The following is a 21,448-nucleotide window of genomic DNA, read 5'->3' on the forward strand; positions in this document are numbered from 1 at the left end:
GGGGAGCGGCAGAAAAAAGTGGTTGCTGAGGAGCGAACAAGGCAGTGATGAAAGTCAGGGCATTCAAGCCCAGCTCATACCCAGCAAACGCGCCTTCTCACGGCACTAACGGCATAGAATGCCGCTCAAGGGCTTACTGCGGTCTGAAGAGATAATACTTCAGAGAAATTTGATATTTGGCATAGAAATTTAGCTACGAATACATAGATATGAATTGGTCGGTGACCGTGTTTCGCTGGTGCACAGTCAACATATCCCCATCCTCGTCCCACATATACACGGGGAAATCAAGCTCTAGCTGGGGTAATGGTACTTCAACGCGAGGCGGGGGTGGAGGAGGGAATTCATTAAGATCCACGGTAATGGTGCTGGAACTAGAGTGTAGACCGAAGACGTTGTTTGAGCTAGGCTGCGTGATCATCAAGGATGGTGGCTGGAGTAGCGAGTTGCAACTAGCAGTGGTAATAATGGAAGCGATAGCGCTCTGACACTCGATGCTGTTGAGGAGGTTCGCTGCTTCCGGCGTACTAGTGCTGCTGGTATCTAGTTGGGTGGGTTGCGCTCCTTGGCTAGGTTCGGCCTCAGATGACACGAGTATAAGGACTGCTTTCGTGGCTTCCAAATTTCTACTCTCGGCGGTTTCCACTGTGCTGAACTCGGCAGCGATGGTATCGTTACCGCAAGTAGATTCAAACTCATCTGAACGGATCGTGACGCCTGGGTCGAAGTCATCCTCGTTTGCGTTGGAAGGGTGTGTGTGTTCACCAAATCCAGCTTCTTCACCGGTCCGACGAGCGGCCTCCAGAACGACTGAGTTGTCGCTAACAGCATAGCTCAAGGCGCAGACGATATCAGATTCCTCGTTGTGGAGTTTCTCTTGGAAATCTTCGTCGGGTGGTGCGTAAAGTGAGAATCCGTCCGTAGAACCGTGGTCAGAAGCGTCGCAGGATACGGTGGTGAGAGACTGAGATCCAGATATAACGAAAGGAGAATCGTGAGAGGTCGGAATAGGCGGTTCGACGACGCGAGGCTCTCCAATAGTCTCCTGGCTACCGAGTTCTTTGTTATACCCCTTGAAGGTGTCCGTAGATTGCGTAGCTCCGGGTGATTTGGCTAGCGTAGGTGTACTCCATGAGGCAGATGTTATGGTCTTCCCGTCGAATGTCTGCCATGCCTGAGGCTCTGTCGGTGGTATATCGCCTGGGTGCTTCTCCTTGAGCTGCGGGACCTGAACGCGGTTCTCTCTTCGTATTTTGTAGATGAACGCAACAATGGCTACGAGAGCCACGCCAAGTACGATTGAAACGGTGATGACAACGATATCTGTTACAGAAGCTCCCGTGCCTGCCTTCGGTGTAGATGGACCGTAATTTGAGCTTCCAGGTTTCCCGCCCAGAATTGAGACGTTGGGAACAATACTGGCATGCAGGGGAATCAAGGGTGAATAGACCGGAGGCGGGCCAGGATCGTGTTCTGCTGTTATAGTTGGCGTAAGAGGCTGAGGGGAAGCCGCTGCAAAGTTTTGTCCACTAGTTCCACGCCTGCGAGAAGACCCAAATCCAGATCGGCGGGCCTTCTGACCAGCAAAGAGGGGAAATTTGGAGAATTGCAAGGGTCGATATCGCGCAAGGAGAGAGCCAGCATGAGCAGCAGCCGGTCCAGTCACACGAGGGCCATTCACAGCGGGCATGTTGCCATCGAGTTCAGATGGGATATGGCGAGATGTAGGGGCGTTTTGGGCGGTAGTGTGGGCGTTCGTAGTATAGGTTGTCGAGTTCGCGTTTGTGGGAGGCATTGTAGAAATGTGGTCGTGAGCAAGAGAGTCCGAGTCGGACTCGCGCACTTAGACTATCCATGACTAATCTTAATCCTATTCTGATTGACCCCAGCACCCCAAGTCGTTGTAGTGTACAGTGAAATTGATAGCGAGATGAAAACTTCTATGAAATCGATGCAATGCGAAGCTAATAGCTCGCTCTATCCAGACTCGGCCTTTGCAAACACTTGCCGCATGCTCGCGAGCTCTTCGTGCTGCCTTCGGTGCTCCGCCATGAGCTTACCCAAGTCGTCGGTGTCCATCAGCTCCCCATCTGAATCAGCGTCGGTCAAAGAGCCGACGCTCCCATCCTTCGTCAGCATGTTCTCTATCTTGTCCTTTTGCGCCAGGATTTTCTCGAATGTGATTAAATATCGGCGATAGCATTGGCTGTACCGAGCGCGGAGGGAAGCGTGGTCACTGGGTAAAGGGCGTGCTTGCGAACGAGCACTGGTATGAGATGAATGATGAGAGGGTCTGACGGTCTTGGGTGGTGTAGGCAGAACAGGTTTATCAGGTTTAGGCGAAGGTTCGTCTGCCTCATCCTCTGTGGTGGTGTAAATGGGCGATCGTCGACGATGATTCTTGTTCGAGCTTAAATGCTTGGGTGCGGGGGACCCCCTCTGTTTGTTGGGGCGGGACGATGAAGCAGCCTTAGTCGGAAGGTCTGACTGACGTCTTGGCGGCGGCGGAGAAACCTCCCGTCTGATACGTGGTTCTGGTGCGGGCGAAGGATCTACTCTGGTAGGTTTGGGGCGCGGTGAACTGGTAGCTGCTTCTGCTTTCTGGGCCATAGGCATCTTCTTCACCACACTCTCTTCTCTCAACGAAGATGAACCTCTCTCAGTAATATCAAGCTTCTGTCGTTTGATGGACGACGTCCGCGAGGGAAGGTATTCTTGCTCGTCAGCATCCCGAGGGACTTTCTTCCGCTTCAGGCTTCCCGAAGACACATCCAACTTGTTTCTCGGCTTCTCAGGGTCTCTGGTTTGGCGCTCGGTCGTCTCCCAGTCCATCTCCCAGTCAGAGTCCCGTTCCCTCACTCGGTCGCGATCGCGTTCTCGGACACGAGCACGATCAACATCTTTCCTAGGCCGTTCCCGCTCGACATCTGACGCTAGCTGTGATTCTTGCTTCCTCTTGACTGATTGCATTGAAGTTGATCCATTAAGCTTGCGTTCCGGGGGAGGCACCGAAGGTCCTGGCTTAGCGGGAAGGGATGAGGGCATGTCTCTCTCCTTCCGCTGGACATCGACAGGTGGTCTAGGTCGAGGAATTGGGGGCGGCGCCGGGGAGTCTCCTCTCTCCGAGTGACTGTCATGGGAGGCAGTTTTGGGAAGACGGTACCCTGATCCAGGCCTTCGCACAGCGGCTAGAGATTTGTTCGACAAAGAAGGGGACGGCGATGGTCTGTCCTCTGCATATCTCTCCTTCCCGTTACTTTTGGATACCGAGGGAACCCGCTCATCTCTCGCAAGGGCCAATGGTGCTTCTGGTTTGGATTTGGATTTCTTCTTAATAATGTCCGCGGAAGGTGCGCTGCGCTTTGATACGTCTGAAGGTCCTGCCTGCCCGTTTTGGGAAGCGGTCCTCGCTGCAATCGGACCACTTGCGTTGGAACTGACTGATTGGCTTGAGGCAGGGCGCATTCTAACGTGATCCCAGGCTGGGTCACCATTAGGTATCCCGAGAGTCGTGAACGCCTTCCTTGCGGTATGAATCATCGATGTTCTTTCCGCCTCTGTGAGTTTCGGCCATTCATACGGCCTCACATCCAACCACGACTCAGATTTCAGCTTCCACTTGGACAACTTGTTCCCGTTCTTGGTCGGTTTGTCTGCTACCTGTGACATTGTCTATTGACTATACCGAGAGAGATCAATTTGGGAACACGCACCTCTTCCAATAAACTGAGAAGATCTCGCTTAGAAGTGGGGTCAGGATCAGACCCAACAACTAGCCGGACGACTTCCTCCGAGCTGCGTTCTGCGACTGCTAGGCAGTGAATGAGGCGCTTCCGCATTGCGGCCGTGCTCTCCTTGTTGACCTTGGGCGGCGGCTTCGGTGCAGGCGGTGCAGGAGATGCGACGCGAGCGGCGGGAACGGGAACTGGTAAAGTGTTCTTGTTGGGGATTGGTTCCTTGTGCGGATTACGAAACATGGGTGTCTTGGGCTGCTTCTTCTTCCTAGCGGGGGCACCTACCTCTGGAGGTGGGGCGTCCAGGACAATAAGTTGGCGCTGTGAGCGCTGGTTAGCGGCATCGGCTGCACTTTCGCGAACTTTACTGGTGACGGTAGATAGATCCCGTTCAACGGTGAATTTGCCCATGACATTTGCGTATAGCTTCAAAGGCGCCATGGGCTTCGCAGCAGATGAGGCGCGAAGATAGAGATCATGGGGCACATTCTCCAACCGCGTACGCATAGGGAAGAAAGTTTCGCCGATATAGATCCCCTGGTAGCAGGATGATATGTCTTCAGTGAATGCAGCCCAGACACCGCGCAATAGCTACTCACCGGGTTGTCACCGAACTCGAAATCCATCTGTGGTTGATTTTGAAAGTTGGATAGGGCTTCTAGGGTTTCTGCAGACATGCGAACAAGCATGGCTTGCTTGGGCTTGGAATGCACGGCATCTCCAGGTCGGGAGTGACCTTGGAGCGAAAGGCTCCCGTTGGCTGGCAGGGGCATAGTGACGCTCGTATCTCGCGGGGTCGTTAGTGATGTTGTCCAGCAGCTCAGGGAAGCTCAACCAATACGCGGTATCTGCTGATGGACAAACGCTGGTACGAGGAGGAGGGGGAGGGGCAGCTACTGGGCCTTGGAGGGTGTAGAGAAACAAGAGCCCAAACCGATCATACCGACACTGTCGTGCAGGGTTACACCGCACCTGCCTCTTTGGGATATGCATTGTTGCCACCGTGTCTCACGTGCGATATTCAATGTCATTGTTGAAGTGAGCATTCTACGTAGTTGCCTACCCAGCGCGGTTTCACTATATATTCAAGGGCCACGAGGGCTGCGAAATAAAATTCAAGAAGGCGAAGACAACTTTGACAAGCATCTATGTAACTTCTGAGATCAAACTGCCGACTCCAAGGGCACTGGACGTCGCTAATCGTCGAGTGATTGTCATGGCTGGAGGCCTGCTCGGCTGAGACTAGTAGAGCCTAGAAGCAGTCAAGGCGTGATAAACTCGTGTATTCAGGCTTTCAGATGTTCCTCCAGAAAAGTCACGAATTTATGTGCGACGCTCTCTTCACTCCAGTCGACGGCTCCCTTCTCTGTGGACCCAAGAGTAATGGCCTTCTTGTGGATCGTGATGAACTGGCGTTTGTATCTCTGTAGTTCTGACAATGTGATATGTCTTGATGGAAGGTTGATCTGAAGCTGGAGGCTGGGTGTCACGGAGAGTGCCACTGGCCCGCCGAAGCCTTGCGATTCGGTCATAACCGCCGATACAATTGAGGTGGTTGTCTGCTCCAGGCAGTGCAGCGCGTCGCTGGGGGCTTTGACGGACTGGAGAGTACTCGCATTCGGAGGCTTGACGTTGCCCTCCGTGATCGCGTCCCAAATCTGATCGCCCGGAACACCACCTTCTGTCCACAGCACCGTGAATAACGGCGAGTCCCACCGTACCATTGATGATGGTTCCTCGTATCGCATAATGAGGCCGTTAAGTCTGGGGAAGTCAGGGAAAGTAGTCATATGAGAGGGACCACATACGTCTTGTCGGAATATTTTCCATCATCTGGCCGAGTGAGATTCCATTGGTGGCATAATTCAGGTGTTGCTACGACATATACCTGGCTTGATCATTGATGGATGGAGGTGTGGAGAGTGCAAGGAAGTCCATACTTACAGTACACATCCTCAGTTTCATCTCGCGAGCGGCGCAGTACATCTGGTACCGAAAGCCTTTGATATAGTTTAATGAATCGACGATCAGGACGGTGTCGGCGTTCATCTGCCTTTGCAGTGTCGTAAAGAGTGTCCCGCGTGCAGGCTTTTCCGCTCGGCTGTCTGACATACTTTGAGTCGCATGTTTACTTCATGGGACGACACGAGCATGCCTACCATCATAAGCTGTGCGACTGATGCCCAAGGAGTCGTCGGAGAGAACAATAACCTGTTTGAGGGGGCCAGAATACTCGGGATTCTTGATTTTTGCTTCTAAATGTGCCTTGATCTGCTGTGTGCGAGTCGATTTCCCAGAGGAAGGGAACCCGGATATGGTTATGAAAGCCATCAGGGCCTATGAGCTTGATGAGGGCACTACTCGACTGCAGTGATCCAAGTATCAGATAGTTTCCAAGTTGTACCAGGTGCCACGTGACATGCGATTTTCCGGAGGTGCACAATGCATATACAGTTCTCCTCGCGACCATAACCCGCCAACCTCCCTTTGTCGCTGGCGTCCATCATCAAAGCCACTCATTGTATATTCTACGTCGCCCGCTTCTCCTTGAACCTGGAGTTCTGCCCAAGCCGCCCAGCTCTTGACGCCAAGCCTCCCGCGGCTACAACCACACCACGACTACGTATCGAACACACCTCGCTTCTGATTCAACCGCACGACACGCCTCGACGGGCGCAACATGATAGCCGCTACTGCTCAAACGACACCTCACGACCCGACGACTAATGGCGCCGCTCATGCGATGCAGGACAGGCTTTGTCCGGGGTGTAAACAATCCGCAGTGACAGAGGACGGGGGTCTGGTAGTTGCGTTCGGGTGAGTCATGTTCTGCAATGCAAATGCAACGCCGCTACCCCTTGCGCGCTTTTCAGCACCCTTACTTGTTGGTATCGTCGCAGACAGAATACTGACACATCCTAATCGTAGCCAATCCTTTTTCCACGTCGACTGCTTCAAGTGCGCGAAATGCGGCAATCAGGTCACGGCAGACACAAACATCCTTTTGCTATCTGATGGCTCCCCCGTTTGCGCCAATTGCTCGTATAGTTGCAGCGTTTGTCATGAGCCTATCTTGGACGAAGCCATCATGACCGGAGAGGACTCTTATCATGCTCACTGTTTCAAATGCAAGGTCTGCAACAAACGGATAGAAGAACTTGTCTTCGCCAGGACGAGCCAAGGCATCTATTGTATGGACTGTCACAACGAACGCATGATTAAGATCAGGCGGCACGCTCAGAAGAAGGCCGAGAAGGAACGGAACGGTGGAAGTGGTTCGTCGCGTTCGCGCGACCATGCCGCCCGGGAGTTTCATCGCGAGAACGGCGTAAGTATGACTATTTCTTTCTTGGATACCGTTTAAACCGTTCTGTAGCGAGCATCACCAGCCAATCCACGGACATCCGATAGGCCAGGTTCATCAAGGTCCCATACCAGCGGCCGGAAGAACCTACACCTAGACCTTTCAAGACCTAGTAGTTCACGAGGCGCAGACAAACCCATCGTCCGCTCGCCCAAACGCGAGTACGTCGAAGACGCATTTGATCCTAGTATGTCAACATCGAACTCCCCGCGGCCAGGAGCCACCGTACCGTCTCCAACTTCCCCTGGAATCGCAATCACCTCCTCGCTGGGAGGCAATTCCCTGAAAGCCCGCGATACCCAAGGGTCGGTCGCATCCCCTGATGATTTTGCCCCGCGCCCGCCTCCAAACAAGAACAACACTCTCCCTATACCACCGTCGGCTAATGGCGATAAATCATTACGTCGCAAGAGCTATGACGACGGTGTACGACCTCTAGACATACTCTTCCGTCAGAACTCTGCTGGCAGTCCTGAGGGTCATGACGAGCAGCCGGCGACTACCGTCGCTGAAGGCACTGGTCTCAATCTTCCTACCTCCCGACGTGACAAGCGACGATCGATAAATCCAGGCCTCGTTCTAGGGGATGTCACGAAACTCCCAGAAATGTCCGCAGGATCCTCAACTACTCTACTCTCACCTATATCTGGCGTTTTCAGTGGAACATCTAGCAAATATCCTAACAGCCCTCCAGGGCGCGAATCACCACAAGGTGATCCTAACTCATCTTGGCGTAATTCACGACGCTCAACTTCGACATCTATTACTTCAGAGCAATGGCGGGACGCGAGTAGTCAATTCAGTCGCCCTTCATCGGCTACTGATTCACGCGAGGCTGGTTCTTCTGAGGGTCCGGCTCGGTCGTCATTTGCATCTAGCCTCAATGTACGAAGCAGCCGCTCAAATAGCAGGTCTCGCCCCAATTCCCCAGCTCACCAAGCTGATGTACCACATAACATTGAAAGTGATACCGATGCTGAAAATGGCGAAGTAGAGTTTCCTCCCGCCCTCCCCCCTAAGGAGAACCCAGGCCCTGCGGCTCCCTTGGCCGAATCACAACCTTCAGAACGAGGGAGTTTCGAAGCGGATTCCACCCTTTACAACGACAGCGAGGAGGATCTATCCGACGCTTCACCTACTCAAACTCATCACACTTATATTGCGCCAGCGTTGCCTCCCATTCGATTTTCCCTTCCAGCTGACTTCTCCGACCTTCTGTTCCCCCTCCCAGCTGATGTCTCTGATCGATTGAATGCTGCTAAAGCCGCTGACACCCTCAAGTCGGTACCCGAACACAATGAAGTACCCACCACTCCCCCACCAACGGCGGTATCTCTCGCTAGTAACGGAACGTCAAATAGTAGTGGTGCAGGTACAATTGTCGCGTCTCCGGCCGTTTCCTCGTCAGACTTTGGGACAAAGAAAGGAGATCTCAGGGGGAAGAAACATCGTAACCCATCCCCCACCTCTGTCAACGGCGAACTCAACCAGACTGGCATGAGGAACGACGTATACCAAAGGCGGTCTTCGTCAGATACTTTTGGGCCTTCAGTCGATTCCAGTGATTCCTTTAAAGATTCGAAGTCTCCTATGATCACTGTCACGGAGTCTGAACCCAGTCCTTCCGTCAATTCGCAATCCAGCCCAGATGCTCTTGTCTGTAGGCGACTAAGAGAGGTCATTGAAGACGCCCAACAACGCGGAGTACAACAATTGAAACTCGAGAAGCAGTTTGTTGAAACCATACTGAGCGCGCTTGAGTCTAAACGTGACGAATGCTCGGAAATGAAAAGCCGGCTGGATGGGATGAAGGTACGTGCTGTCTTGACGCATCTGGGCGCTTGGTTTAACACCCTCTCAGCGTGAAAGTCGTCAGTACATGGACGGTATCTCCGTTGCTTCATCGGAATATGACAAGGAGTTGAAGGCAAGACGCGCTGCTGAGGCGGAGGTCACTCGATTGAAAGTCCAGCTATCTGGGCAAGCCGCAAGCCTTAACGCGATGTTAGAGGAGAAAGGACGCCAACAACTATTGCAGAAGATGACCAAGGAATTACACGACAATCTTGCTGGACTGGAGCAGAACGTTTCTAAGCTACGAGTGGAACGAGACATGACGCTTGCTGAAGTCGAAGAGCTGTCGAATTCTAAAGGGTGAGTTGGTATAGTTTGTTGAACGGTCTAGACTGACTTCGGACCTAGTGCCTCAACTGCGAATGCAGAAGCCCCTCCCGCTAATCTGGGAAGGTCCCTGACAAAGCGTCTCGACAACATCAAGTCGCAGTATAAGCACGAGCTCATTCCGCTGAAAGAGCAAAAGGAGGCTTTGGTCAGGGAGATCGCCGAGTTGAAAGCTGCGAGAGAAGCGTGTCTAGAAGAGACAACCGTTCTCAGCGCACGCTACGAGGAAATCGCGGAGCTTACCAACCAATACGCCCGACGGATGGACAGCCTTCCTGAGACTCCTGCCAAAAATCCTGTTTTAGTTGCACCTACCCGTCCGCGAGGCTCTTCCATGGACAGAGGCCAGCCCATTCCTCCACCGATGGCCCACTCAATAAGTCTCCCAGCTAATTCAGCTCTGCACAACGACGGCACCCTCAAAGTGCAGAAGCCCGACGTGGTAGACATGCCTACACCTGGGAAGAAGTTCAAGTGGCCGGGCGTGAAAGCACAACTAGTTAGTGTCGTGAATGGTGCTCGGGGCAAGGCAAAATCGGAGCACGCCTTTCAACAGATGAGCATACTGCGCTTCACCCGGTGTGATCATTGCGGTGACAAGATGTGGGGATCACAGCTCCGTTGCTCAGGTCAGTCTTCCAATTGACTAAGATTTGAGCGAGAATGCTGAAGTGTACTAGGCTGTAACATTTCCGTCCATGTTCGATGCCACAATCACGTGCTTGCTTCCTGTTCGCAGCAAAATTCACAGCATAGAGAACCCGACGTTGTGGAGCCTCGTGAGTCCCTCTTCTCACAGACGATCTCCATTGATCTCACACAATATAGTGGGACCATCTATGTTTGGCAGAGATTTGACGGAACAAGTACAGGCTGACCGCCAAGGGGGCTATCGGCAAGTTCCTGTGATAGTAGAGAAGTGCATCGCTGCTGTAGATGCTCTTGGTGAGAAATCGCGAGCGCTCTCCGTCATTCGTTTGCTAACGATTCATGTAGCTCTTGATTACGAGGGCATCTACCGGAAGACGGGCGGTTCTAGCCACACGAAAAACATCACTCAACTTTTTGAACGTGGCGATTATTCCTCTTTCGACTTGACCGATTCCGAACGGTTCAACGATATATGCAGCGTCACTTCCGTCTTAAAGACATACTTCCGAATGCTACCCATCCCTCTACTTACCTTCGATCTACACGACAATTTTATGTCGGCAATACAACTAAGAGAAGCCTCGGCAAAGAATATCGCCCTTCTAGAGTTAATTAACAAACTGCCCGACGAGCACTATCACACATTACGTGTCCTTGTACTTCATTTACATCGGTATGCTTATTGTTCGCTCTCTTCGACTCGCTGCTCACGAAAATCCTTAGCGTCTACCAACATAGGGAGACGAATCTTATGAGCGCGCGGAATTTAGGCGTTGTCTTTGGCCGTAAGCCTGGTTTCATTTCACTTTGGGAGCCTATCTTGATAGCACACTTGTAGCCACGCTTTTGAGATCGCCAGACCCGAGCGCCGAGTTCAGCGACATGGCCGGCAAGGCCCTATTTATCGAATGGATTGTCGAGAACGCCACCTTCGTTTTTGAAGACGACTCATAGTCGGGACGGATTTATTTGTATCTACATTTTCCTCGTGTACGCGGTGGGTTCTTTAAGGTTAATGGTACGTTAACCCTCCTTATGGTGGGGCTGATGGGCATATTGTACTTTCTTCTTTCATCTTATACGCAGCACATCTCATTAGATACCCTAAGTTCCATGGATTCCATTTGTTTGTTTACATACGGGCTTGTACCTAAAGTGTCATCCCACACGGTCATTCCCTTGCACGCGGCACTGGACGGGTCACAATCTCTGGCTTTAACGAACAGTAAAGGAAGTGGCGGCGGGGACCGGTTACCCCTCCAGCAACTGCGGCGGCGGCGGCGACTCGCGCACCTAGTGGCGCGGACTCTGTGCCGCTCCCCCGAACACCGAGGGAGAACATCCTATCAAAAACTAATCGGAGAGAGAGGATGAGAAGAGGAGTTTGAAGGGAAACGGTACACACGTGTTGCAATGAAGGCTTTGGCACTAGTCTGGCAGGCAAGATGGCTCAGGGCTAACGGTGGGCTGACTCCTTCGAGCATACGAAGATACCGAAAGACCATTGAAGGTTGTGGAGGTCCTGTGAGGTGAAAATGTCTAAGGACTGCATTTGGTAAGCCATAGAGAGTGCAGCGCACCGAATCTGAAGACGGCATGGTAGGCTTGTCGCCACTTCTCTTCTAAGAGGCGAGCACAATTGGTTGAATCTGGACAAGATGGGCACTATGGAATGAATGCCTCGTATGGCAGACGATAGATCTAGACATGGACTCACGCACTGGTATTCTTTCGCGATCAATGTAAGGCCCAACTTCAACACTCGCTCAAGGAACCAATTCCGTCTGGTGGTTCGCAGTTTCAGTAGGGAGGGGTGAAAAATAGCGCGACACAACGCGTACCTCTTTTCTAATTTAAGCAGTGTCTCTTGGCTCAGTGTATTTAGCTCATGCTCCGACCACCCCCCAGGGTTGTCCAAGACGAATCGGCTAGCTTCTCGATATAGTTCTTCTTCCTCGAAGAGCTCTGCGATGCGAAGGGCTTTAATCGGTCTGCCGGCCGCACTTTTGAGCAAGAAGGTCAAGCATTCTTGCTGTAGGGACGGCACCGAGAGTTTATGCGAGATATTCATGAGCCCTTCGACGTTGTTCCATGTTATAGTGCAAACGAGGCTGGCGTATGCGTAGGTAAGTATTCTGCATAATAACAAACTGAGAGGATGTAGGCGAGCTTACTGAGGATAAACAAATTTGAGAAAGTCGTGAAAGGTACTGGCCTACAGGATAGAATAGATTGGTGAATATATGCGGCATAATGAATGAGAATCGCACGCGTTCTTCTTTGAGAACAATAACTGCGTCGGGGCCGTTCCTGAGACGTCGTTTGAGAGCACCCTGGGTGGTGGATTTAGCGGTAGTGGGGACTTCAAGGCTAATATTATCTGTAGAGGATCGAGATGAAGTGCCCTGTAACTTTGCCAGGCTCGAGTTTCTGGCTTTAGCTCTCTCCTCCTTTGCTGAATCACCTTCCTCGGAGTCACTTGAAGTAGTGGGCTCCGTCCCGGCGAGTTCCCCGGGTACCAGAATCTCGAGATCGTCCGGATATACGTCCGGGTCCATTGGCGCGAAGGTCATCTCAGTAGGACCTTCGCGGTTGCCTTTGTCCCCTGGATTCGAAGGTGGCTGGGAAATGGTAATAACGGACGACATAGATGGAGGTCGTCCAGTCTCTGCCCAGTTCCCACTAAGAGCTGCCTCGAAGAATGGGGACGAGAAGAAGAGGACCTCTTTGTGTGCCCTGCCCTTAGTGTCAGGAGCGGTAACTGCTATTACATCGGCGACCTACCAGAATGTAGTGGTCTCGACGATGATCTTCACCGTGCCAGGAAATCTGCTATTCTTTGTGAACGTCTCATCGAGATCAATGGCCAGGTCGTCAGAATCGATGCTCAGGTCGGAGACGATATCGTCGGTCTCGCATTCCTCGAGCAGCCATGGAGGGGAGCCCGTCGCGCGGAATATACCCGCCGCCGCTGCGTGTGTTTCTGTCGGAGAGCTGAGGGAAGCAGACGGCGTGTTTGGGCCTCGAGAATGTCGCGCGATGAGGATGTGAGAGGGATTGGTGCTCATTGTGGTCGACGGTGAAGGAGAGCAGTACAGCACGCCCCTGTCTATCTACAGGAACAGGACAAGGGCCTCATTAGGGGACTTTTGGCATCGTGGCTTAGTAGTGTAGTGGTTATCACACCAGATTCTGACCAGTTTCACTTGTGAATTCTGGTAACCCAGGTTCGAATCCTGGCTAGGCCTCCACTTTTTGTTCACGACAAGAGCAAGATACAGACATTCAATTACAGGGCAAAACTACGACTACACATCTTTCTGACGTTTTGGTTTTCTTTTCCCTACCTCCTCCTTGCCCTGGCCATCTATTCGTTTTCGTTTCTGGACGAGGCGTTCTGTTTCTTCTTCGTCCGATTCGAATTGCTCGATGTCCTCGTCGACGGCCTCGCTCTCTCCATCGCTTCCGCCATCTAAAGGAATGCCGTTCTCAGAGGCTGATCCGTCCTGATCTTCCTCGGCTTCCACTTCTTCTTCTGGAAGAGGATTGACAAGCGTGTGGGCCGGCGAGAAGGGGTCACTTTGAAGTGAGCCAACCAATGAGAGCATCTCGTTCGCAATGGTTAGGCTGTCCATATCTCATGAGTGCCGGCATCCAACGAGAGGGCATGCGACTTACCCAACCACCACAAACGAGATGAATCCACTTTCCCCACCAACCACCTCTGAGGTCAATTTATGAATCCATCGCCCGCTATGACCTTTGGATGCATCCTCTGACGCGTCCTGTTTCTCTTCGTCTGTATCCTGAGACACAGCACCGAATTCCGGGTCGTTTTCAGCCGGACCATATTCAAACTCCCAGTCATTGGTTGGGATATGGCGTCGGGGTATTGACACATTGAATGTGCGATGCACGAGGAGGGATATGTGATCGGGAGAGCACAGGTTAACCTTCCCAGCTTGCAGAGATGGATGAGACTAGGTATTATGAAGCGAGCAGCTTGGAGCGCTGAAAGCAAACTCACTGATTTTCATTCCGACGCGGGGGCTCCATATTACTGCATCGAACGCGACATCGCATATTAGGTACGGGCTGTCTCCTTTTATTATCCCGGTGTCTTGGATGAAGGAAAGGTTGGAATGGGATAAGACCACGCCCTCCAGAGCTGGTATATACCTAATAACTAACGCATGAGGCGGCAATAATTACTGTGAAAGCTCTGTCCGTACCGCATTACCATGGAATCTAGCAGTTCCTCCACTCCGATGCGAGGGTTGCTTGCGAATATAGGGGATATCGAAACGGTCAACGTAGTCTTGACAATCCTGAATTCACTTTCTTCTACCTCCTTCGCCTTGCCCTTATCCTTCTTCACAAGTGGTGTAGTTGCATCCGAGTCGAACTTCATGGATTTGGCTTTTTTGAGGACGCTATCGCCTATATTTTGAGCATGTTTGCGCTTTTTTGAGGGTGTGCTGTGCATTTATGGAGTGAAGAAACGAGAACTCTGGCCTCTGGCCTTGATACTTGGATCTTGATGCTAAAGTCTGGCACGAAATGGATTTCCAAAAATTTCGGTCGCGACAATTTCCCACGATCCGCCTCCGTCCCAACCACTTTCTCCGTACACTCATTCTCATTCTCTTGCTTGCTCTACGCCAACTTAATGGTGAGTAATTCGTTGCTTGGATAGGGTTTTAGCTGACCATGAACGTAGTCTAATCCCCCTAAATTACTAATCTCTATAGTTGTAGCAGCAACACGGATACTTGGGAAAGCATTTTTGGAAGCAGGAAGGCAGGCCGTTAAAAGTTCGTGATGCCCGATCCTGTCTTGATTGAAATGATAGCTGACCACCTCATAGATGCAAAACACGCACCGCAAAACGCGATTGGCGCTGACGTCGCCGGTGTCAGCAATGCAACCTCGGGGACCATAACAGACCAACTAACGAGGCAACACCGCATGACACTTGATGAGGCGCATCTCATTCTAAACATAAAGAGAGGGGAATCTATGGAGAACGTCTTGAAGGTCAGATTCACCCCAGTCGGATAGTCGGCCATATTGACGACCAATACTCCATCATCCAGCATTACGAACATCTCTTCAAAGCTAACTCACCGCCTCCGCCACTACCAAAGCCACAGGCAACTGGGGGCAAAGTCCCGCCGCCGCCTGCCCACTCGCATTACCTACAATCGAAAGTAGTCCGGGCTAGAGAGCGAATAGAAGCGGAGGTAAAAGCTGGAGAATCACCAGCTCCGGCCAACCCTGGCGCTCCCGGGGCAGACACACCCCCACCATCGACGGCATCGAGAGCAGCAGACGGTAGTTGACTAGGACGATGATTTGTACATAGCACCTCTTAGAGTAGTATACCACCCCCGTTCTTGACGACGGCTGTCGCTTGAGTTCAGCGGTGCACCGTGGGCGCTTAGCGCCTTATTCTAATTTAGGGCTGATTATGTCAGCAACCGCGTGGCTCTGGGCAGGAGATGCTGAACGCTGCGTCTCTCAGAAGCCGCGTTCGCTCACCCAACCTCTTCTCCTCCCTCCTCCCACCATGACAGCTCAGGAGCCGTCAGTCTCGCCGCAAAACGACAAACTGTCCAATAATCCCTCCTCAGAACCACCAGCAAAGGTTTCTGAGGCGAATGGTAGCTCCAACCAGGCCGCCAAGGTCAATGGAATACACGAAGACTCCACCGCTTCTGCCAGCAACGCCTCGATAGGACGAAGTAACCAGGATGGCGCAGCGTCGGGTGCAGAAGCGGAGAACTCAGTGGCGTCGCAGGATGCGTCCAAGTCGTCAGCGCCAATGGCAAAAGTCCCAGCTTCTGAGCCTGCAACGGAGGAGAAAGCAACTGTTTCTACCAAGGAAAATGGAGCTACTCCGAATGGGTCAGGTGCCGCGCGAGACGCTCCTGGAGATCTATCCAAACGAGATAAACCTTCCAATGGGACCCATCCTGCTCCTGTTCCGATAGCGAAGAAGTCGAAGTCACCTAATTCTCAAAACAGGCCTTCCTTTTTTGTGAAACTCGTTTACAAGCTCGTGCCGTGTGTTGGTCCGTCAAAGGCTCACGAGTCGCAACCGGAGTCTCCCACCCAACCCGAGCAGAGTACCTCGAACGAGAAGGCCAAGGCTGAAGACCCTCCGACCCAAGCTCCCGCCCCACCGAAGAAAGATGTGGAGACATCTGAGAAAACGTTGCCCGTGTCCTCTGACACAGCCGAATCCTCAAAGATTGCGATCGTTATTCCACCACCCATCAGCACAACGCCTCCCCCAATCTCAGACTCCGATATAATAATACCTCCAACCCCAACGTCACAACTACTCCCCGAAGAGGAAACGGGAGGAGTGACTGCTGGGGCAGTCCAGGCACCTGGATCCACGGGCGGTAGCAGCATCCATATCCACCACGAACACAAAAAGAGAGACTCGACTATTGCCACAAACGGCGTTGGTGATGGGGACGAGTCTGAGGCAACGAGTTTCGATACAGACGAAGAGCTAGACGATACACGTCAAGACGAAATGGAAGACGATGAAGATATCCTTATATTGCGAGGCGGAGCGGGGATTCCTATCGGACCAGTACGTTCTCTTGCAAAATTCACAATTCAGGATATTTATCTAGGACTTTGTGCTTATAGGACGGCGTGCCAAAACCACTTCTGCCTCCGATTGCCCCTCAACATGTTGGCAGGAAGTGTCTGGTTCTTGACCTTGATGAGACCCTAGTGCACAGCAGTTTCAAGGTACGATACGCTGTCACTTTCGACACTCCCATTCACCCGTCTTCAACCAGTCTATTCAACAAGCGGATTATGTCGTCCCTGTTGAGATTGAATACCACTGGCACAATGTCTATGTGATCAAGCGCCCTGGAGTGGACAACTTCCTGAAAAAAATGGGTGAAATCTACGAAGTCGTAGTCTTCACCGCCAGTCTCAGCAAGGTAACGTCAGCATAACTTGACATCGGCTTCGTTGACTGATTTTACGTTTCGCTTAGTACGCCGACCCGGTACTTGACAAATTGGACATCCACCAAGTTGTCAGCCATCGACTTTTCCGAGAAAGTTGTTACAATCATAAGGGTAACTATGTTAAAGTTTGTGTCCCACGATTCACGCTTTGCGATCACCGCTCATATAACATTCGTCACAGGATTTGTCGCAACTTGGCCGTCCAATAGGGGACACCATTATCCTGGACAACTCACCCGCGTCCTACATTTTCCATCCCAACAACGCCGTCCCCGTCTCATCATGGTTCAACGATCCTCACGATACGGAACTTACCGATTTAGTCCCCTTCCTTACCGACCTAAGCACGGTCGACGACGTTCGCGGGGTCCTAGACGGTGCGCGATAGGACCATTGTCGGCGGCTCAGCTTTCGGTGCTTTCTCGGGATCGTCGGAAATAGCTGACCGCCTCTAACACCCTATCGTCGATACGTTCTCTAATTGGTGATAACTGCCTCGTATACGGCATACGGAGCATGGAGACCACATTTTGTTTCTTACGCATATCCTATTCTACGTCACATTTGCAATTCTGTCGTTTCCGGTGCTTATCCATTTCCCTTCTACATCACGTTCTCTTCATGCCTTCGCACTCACAACGCCTCTCGTATACCCATGCAAGCAACCTACCGTATGCTCTTACGCCTAGTTCTCCCGGCTCTATATACCGGTAAAATGCCGTCCCCCTCCTCATACCGCTTGATATGTTATCGTGGTACCATTCCTTTTTCTTTACTTTTCAACTACGTTTTGCTGTGCACTCCATCGACTTAGTACCGTACACGCTGCTTTCGAGTACTCGTTCCTTCGTAGGTTTTGCGTTGTAGACGGGTGTTATGAATACATGAATATGACGAATAGGAATTTTAATGTTTTCAACGAGGTGTCGAAGTGTTTATTGCCTAGATATGAGATGTGGATCGTCTTCATAAATGTTTAGATGAATGATGGATAGGATCGTAGGACCTTGTAACTAAGAGCGTGGAAGTGTCCGATTCCTGGAATGTCACAGCTATAGTTCTTAGTTCTCAATGTCGTTCTCATCACACGACTAGCAAGAGGCAAACTGGGCGTAAAGGTCGTGACGGGTCGTATTTTCTATAATATATAATTTCAACAGTGATCAGTACATTGGATGGCAACAAACACGCTGACTCCAATTGTCCATCTAGATCTTGGCTTACAGATTTCGACTACATGGACTTCATCAAATCTCCCCTTCCGGCTTCAGATGCAGAAGGCGCAGGCTCCTCGTCGTCCCAGGGACTGAAGTTCGGCTTGCGAACACGGGGCAAAGACTGGAGCCACGAGGGCAAAGGGAACATGTGGTGACTCTGCGGCATCCCGTTGTGCGAATGATGCAGACCCAGCCCGATGCCGGGAGCATTGTTCATGTTCACAGCCGTGGCATGCACATGATTCGGGGATGATGGGATGCTTCCAACGTCGCTGAGACTGGGAAGGCGTTCGAGACTAGCGTTCGATGAACCACCTAGCGCGCGTTGAAGCACCTCACGCTCTGCAGGCGATGGGGCAAATGCTCCAGAGAACAGCGTGCCACTAGTGGCGGTCGAGGAAAGCGAAGTCATGCTGAGGCCGTTGGGGTTGAGATTATCGTAGCTCTGAAGACCGAGAGAGGCACCGAGGACGGGATTGGAGCCTTTGATGAAGCTGGGTAGACTGAAGACTTTCGCGTCAGGATTGAGACCTTTCTTTGGACCTTTTGATGATGTAGAGAACCAACGCCGAGGGAAGCTGCCCTTACCACCATCATGTCCACCGGCGGCGACTGCCTCCCAGCTCTGGTCTGCGCTGTGAACGTGAGGTGGGTCGGAGTAAGTGCGATGGGGCACGGCACGACGAATCGCGCTTTGTCCTCTCAAGATGTCTCGATTTGACGCGTCTTCCGCGACACCCATTTCAGAAGTTCCCAACGGATGTCGGAAACGGTACATGTCAATACCTTGGGTGTTGCCTAGTTCCTGGATGCCTGAGGAGACATTTCTACGCCAGCGTCCGTCGAAACTAAGATCGCTTGGGAAAGACGAAGCGTCTTGTTGTGTCGAATCCAAGGTGCTGATGTAATTTGGCGCAACGAGTGGCCTACGGTTGAAAAGACTTAATAGTGCATGGTCCTGACCATTATCGGAATCATTGTTGAACGGTGACAGGTTGGTAGTGGGATAGTGCTCTGAGGTTGAAAGGGCTTTGAAGTCCATGAGGGTAGGATACAAATCCCCTTGGCCAAGAGACACATCATAATGGTTGTGGGTAGACGTATGTTCTGGATTATAATGAATATGGCTGTTGAAGTGATAGGCTGCTTCGTCAGAAATAGGGGAAGGCAAGCCTGCATCGAAAATCTCAGCGGGATACTCCGTAATCGGTGAAGGCACAAATCCAGGCTGCTGGGAGATGGTCCAAAGATCCTGAGAGGTAGGCTGCGAAGCAGCAAGAGCCAAAGTTTGCCTGTCGTGTTCGACGCGTGCCCTGAGCGTCTTCAACCTCTCCCTCTCGTTGGCCAATTTCTCTTCCAGACCTTTCGCCCGTAATGCAAGCGTAGCAACGACATCCTCGGCCACCTTCATTTCTTTCCGCTTCTCATCGATCACCTCTGAGATTTCCATCTCCATCGCTGTGATGCCCTTTATTTCCTTGCGCGCTTCGATGTCGCTTATATCCTCGTCACACCGGGTTTGTAAGGCTTGGATTTCCTTTGAAAGGGATTCCAAGCGGCGAGTAACATCGTCTCGGGCGGAACGGGCGGCCTTCAAGCGTCGCTCAGCATCGCGACGCGAACTTTCGGAGACGCGTTTGGTTTCTTCAAGGGCGCGGGTGCGAGACTTCAAATCAAGCCGTGTAGCTTCTTCATCTCGCTTTCGATCCCGGAGGATAGTTACTTCACTCTGAAGAGAAGCGTGGGACTGAGCAGCAGATGCCTGTTGTTCCGTGAGTTGAGTACGAGCGTCCTGTATGGAGGTCTTAGCGGCCGAAATCTGGCGTAGAACTTCCGCGATGAGGGGAGACTGGTCAAACAAGGTAACTGACGATGCCCTAGACAGTGGCACAGCAGAGTTGACATCCGGAGGTGCTGTATCTGAAACTGGCCTAGAATGTGAACCGACGATAGGGGACTCAGACGTTGATGGGATAGCCAATGGTGCTAGATCTTGGTGCGTCGTGTGCAATGGAAGTGAAACTGACTGGGGCAGTGGCGGCGGACTTTGACTCCGGGACTGATGGCTACTTTGTAGTCTATCTCGACCTCTGACTTTAGGGGTTGACTCTCGGGTCTTCGCGGTAAACGGCAGACCTGCGCCTTACTTAGGAAATAGTCCATAGGCCAACCACAGCACGCACCATTACAATCGTTGTTGAATTTATCCAACGATTTGATGCCTAGGATTCCGGAACTCCAGCTTTCTTCATCACTGGAACGAGCGATAAGATCGCGGTACCACGCCTCTATAACGCCGCCTCGCCACCATCTACCAAATGCGCCAATATACCACGAGTCTGCTATGAGCGATGATGCATCACGATCACGGAGATGATAGCTAGTTGTGTTGCAAATTCGTCCTGGTGTCTTTCCAATCGGCATCATGGCAGCGATGGTGCAGATGCCGAAATTGTGGAAGACATGTTTCGGGGTTCGTAATGAGACCGAAGCTCGCTTAGCAAAGTGGAACGAGGCCGCTAGATGGTCACCGCCTGAAGGGCGATATGCAGCCGACCCCGGCGGGCCAGGACGTACGCTATGAACAGGCTGAGTTTGCACATCCGTCTTGTCATCGAGGTGGTCATCGAGGTGGCTCAAATGAAGGCGGAAAGATTGCTCAGTGAGGTATGCTCGAAACGATGTTTCAGATGGGTTGGTGAGGTATGCTGAACATTCAACGAGAGGGCGAGGAGGAAATGAATGCACAGATGCGGTCCCGCAGCGAAATTCCCAAAACATCAATGTGCGAGCAAAGGAGGAGGGGTTGAAAGGACTGACCGAGAAGGACAACGACGATTACAAAGATCAGCAAGCAAAAGATGGACTTGATATGATCTCTGCCGAGCGAAACCGTTACGAGGTCCGAAACCGAGGTGCGTGAAGACAAAAGGGCCAGTCCGCCAAAAGAGAGACTCATTAGAATGTAGAAAAGAGGATCCCTATTGGTGGATTGAGTGAGGAAGGAGGCTGAGCCCCAGAACAGGCGCAAAAGTGAGTATTTTGTTTCGAGAGACAGTGTTACAGGGGGACGACAGTAAAAGGCGTCCCCAAATTGAAAAGAAAAGGGAAGTCAGGGAAATTTCAGAGTCGAGGATGAGGGAGAGGAGGAGGCATACGATTTTGCGATGCAGCCAAAACTTGGGTTCTCCCAGAACAGATCACGTGGGAATTCCCATGCGCTAAATTCTGGCTGTCGGCTTCTCAACAGTGCGCAACTTCATCGATCTCATAATGACCCTCAATCTCGTGCACGCCTCG

General features: G+C 51.8%; 9 protein-coding genes and 1 non-coding gene across 10 annotated transcripts; 4 read left to right on the forward strand and 6 right to left on the reverse strand.

The window, feature by feature from the left end:
- Window positions 1-193: 193 nt before the first annotated feature.
- On the reverse strand, window positions 194-1,795 carry PC9H_007564 (uncharacterized protein; the record flags this gene model as incomplete). The annotated part of the gene is made up of 1 exon (XM_036777095.1): window positions 194-1,795. One exon carries the CDS (start codon window positions 1,793-1,795, stop codon window positions 194-196), a length of 1,602 nt encoding a protein of 533 aa, XP_036630715.1.
- A 182-nt stretch (window positions 1,796-1,977) lies between these two features.
- PC9H_007565 (uncharacterized protein) lies at window positions 1,978-4,507 on the reverse strand (the record flags this gene model as incomplete). The annotated part of the gene is made up of 3 exons (XM_036777096.1): window positions 1,978-3,660; window positions 3,714-4,271; window positions 4,334-4,507. The coding sequence occupies 3 exons, from the start codon at window positions 4,505-4,507 to the stop codon at window positions 1,978-1,980; spliced, it is 2,415 nt and encodes an 804-aa protein (XP_036630716.1).
- Window positions 4,508-5,020: 513 nt separating this feature from the next.
- Window positions 5,021-6,065, reverse strand: PC9H_007566 (uncharacterized protein; the record flags this gene model as incomplete). Its single annotated transcript, XM_036777097.1, has 4 exons — window positions 5,021-5,498; window positions 5,543-5,622; window positions 5,679-5,839; window positions 5,894-6,065. The coding sequence occupies 4 exons, from the start codon at window positions 6,063-6,065 to the stop codon at window positions 5,021-5,023; spliced, it is 891 nt and encodes a 296-aa protein (XP_036630717.1).
- A 349-nt stretch (window positions 6,066-6,414) lies between these two features.
- PC9H_007567 (uncharacterized protein) lies at window positions 6,415-10,884 on the forward strand (the record flags this gene model as incomplete). Its single annotated transcript, XM_036777098.1, has 11 exons — window positions 6,415-6,551; window positions 6,663-7,062; window positions 7,111-8,705; window positions 8,763-8,910; window positions 8,960-9,252; window positions 9,301-9,908; window positions 9,960-10,058; window positions 10,108-10,224; window positions 10,276-10,603; window positions 10,654-10,715; window positions 10,769-10,884. 11 exons carry the CDS (start codon window positions 6,415-6,417, stop codon window positions 10,882-10,884), a joined length of 3,903 nt encoding a protein of 1,300 aa, XP_036630718.1.
- A 217-nt stretch (window positions 10,885-11,101) lies between these two features.
- PC9H_007568 (uncharacterized protein) lies at window positions 11,102-12,998 on the reverse strand (the record flags this gene model as incomplete). The annotated part of the gene is made up of 8 exons (XM_036777099.1): window positions 11,102-11,283; window positions 11,336-11,452; window positions 11,511-11,595; window positions 11,648-11,714; window positions 11,772-12,041; window positions 12,105-12,145; window positions 12,201-12,666; window positions 12,715-12,998. The coding sequence occupies 8 exons, from the start codon at window positions 12,996-12,998 to the stop codon at window positions 11,102-11,104; spliced, it is 1,512 nt and encodes a 503-aa protein (XP_036630719.1).
- Window positions 12,999-13,089: 91 nt separating this feature from the next.
- PC9H_007569 lies at window positions 13,090-13,178 on the forward strand. Its single transcript has one exon. It is a non-coding gene; the product is annotated as a tRNA-Gln (tRNA).
- Window positions 13,179-13,238: 60 nt separating this feature from the next.
- PC9H_007570 (uncharacterized protein) lies at window positions 13,239-14,416 on the reverse strand (the record flags this gene model as incomplete). Its single annotated transcript, XM_036777100.1, has 4 exons — window positions 13,239-13,557; window positions 13,609-13,891; window positions 13,958-14,109; window positions 14,163-14,416. The coding sequence occupies 4 exons, from the start codon at window positions 14,414-14,416 to the stop codon at window positions 13,239-13,241; spliced, it is 1,008 nt and encodes a 335-aa protein (XP_036630720.1).
- Window positions 14,417-14,599: 183 nt separating this feature from the next.
- PC9H_007571 (uncharacterized protein) lies at window positions 14,600-15,272 on the forward strand (the record flags this gene model as incomplete). The annotated part of the gene is made up of 4 exons (XM_036777101.1): window positions 14,600-14,602; window positions 14,651-14,744; window positions 14,798-14,967; window positions 15,027-15,272. 4 exons carry the CDS (start codon window positions 14,600-14,602, stop codon window positions 15,270-15,272), a joined length of 513 nt encoding a protein of 170 aa, XP_036630721.1.
- A 227-nt stretch (window positions 15,273-15,499) lies between these two features.
- Window positions 15,500-17,319, forward strand: PC9H_007572 (uncharacterized protein; the record flags this gene model as incomplete). The annotated part of the gene is made up of 5 exons (XM_036777102.1): window positions 15,500-16,537; window positions 16,597-16,701; window positions 16,752-16,901; window positions 16,958-17,056; window positions 17,113-17,319. 5 exons carry the CDS (start codon window positions 15,500-15,502, stop codon window positions 17,317-17,319), a joined length of 1,599 nt encoding a protein of 532 aa, XP_036630722.1.
- Window positions 17,320-18,164: 845 nt separating this feature from the next.
- Window positions 18,165-20,929, reverse strand: PC9H_007573 (uncharacterized protein; the record flags this gene model as incomplete). Its single annotated transcript, XM_036777103.1, has 2 exons — window positions 18,165-20,284; window positions 20,332-20,929. The coding sequence occupies 2 exons, from the start codon at window positions 20,927-20,929 to the stop codon at window positions 18,165-18,167; spliced, it is 2,718 nt and encodes a 905-aa protein (XP_036630723.1).
- Window positions 20,930-21,448: the final 519 nt, after the last annotated feature.

The sequence above is a fragment of the Pleurotus ostreatus genome (genome assembly GCF_014466165.1).
Source record: "Pleurotus ostreatus strain PC9 chromosome Unknown scaffold_5, whole genome shotgun sequence".
Classification (NCBI taxonomy): domain Eukaryota; kingdom Fungi; phylum Basidiomycota; class Agaricomycetes; order Agaricales; family Pleurotaceae; genus Pleurotus; species Pleurotus ostreatus.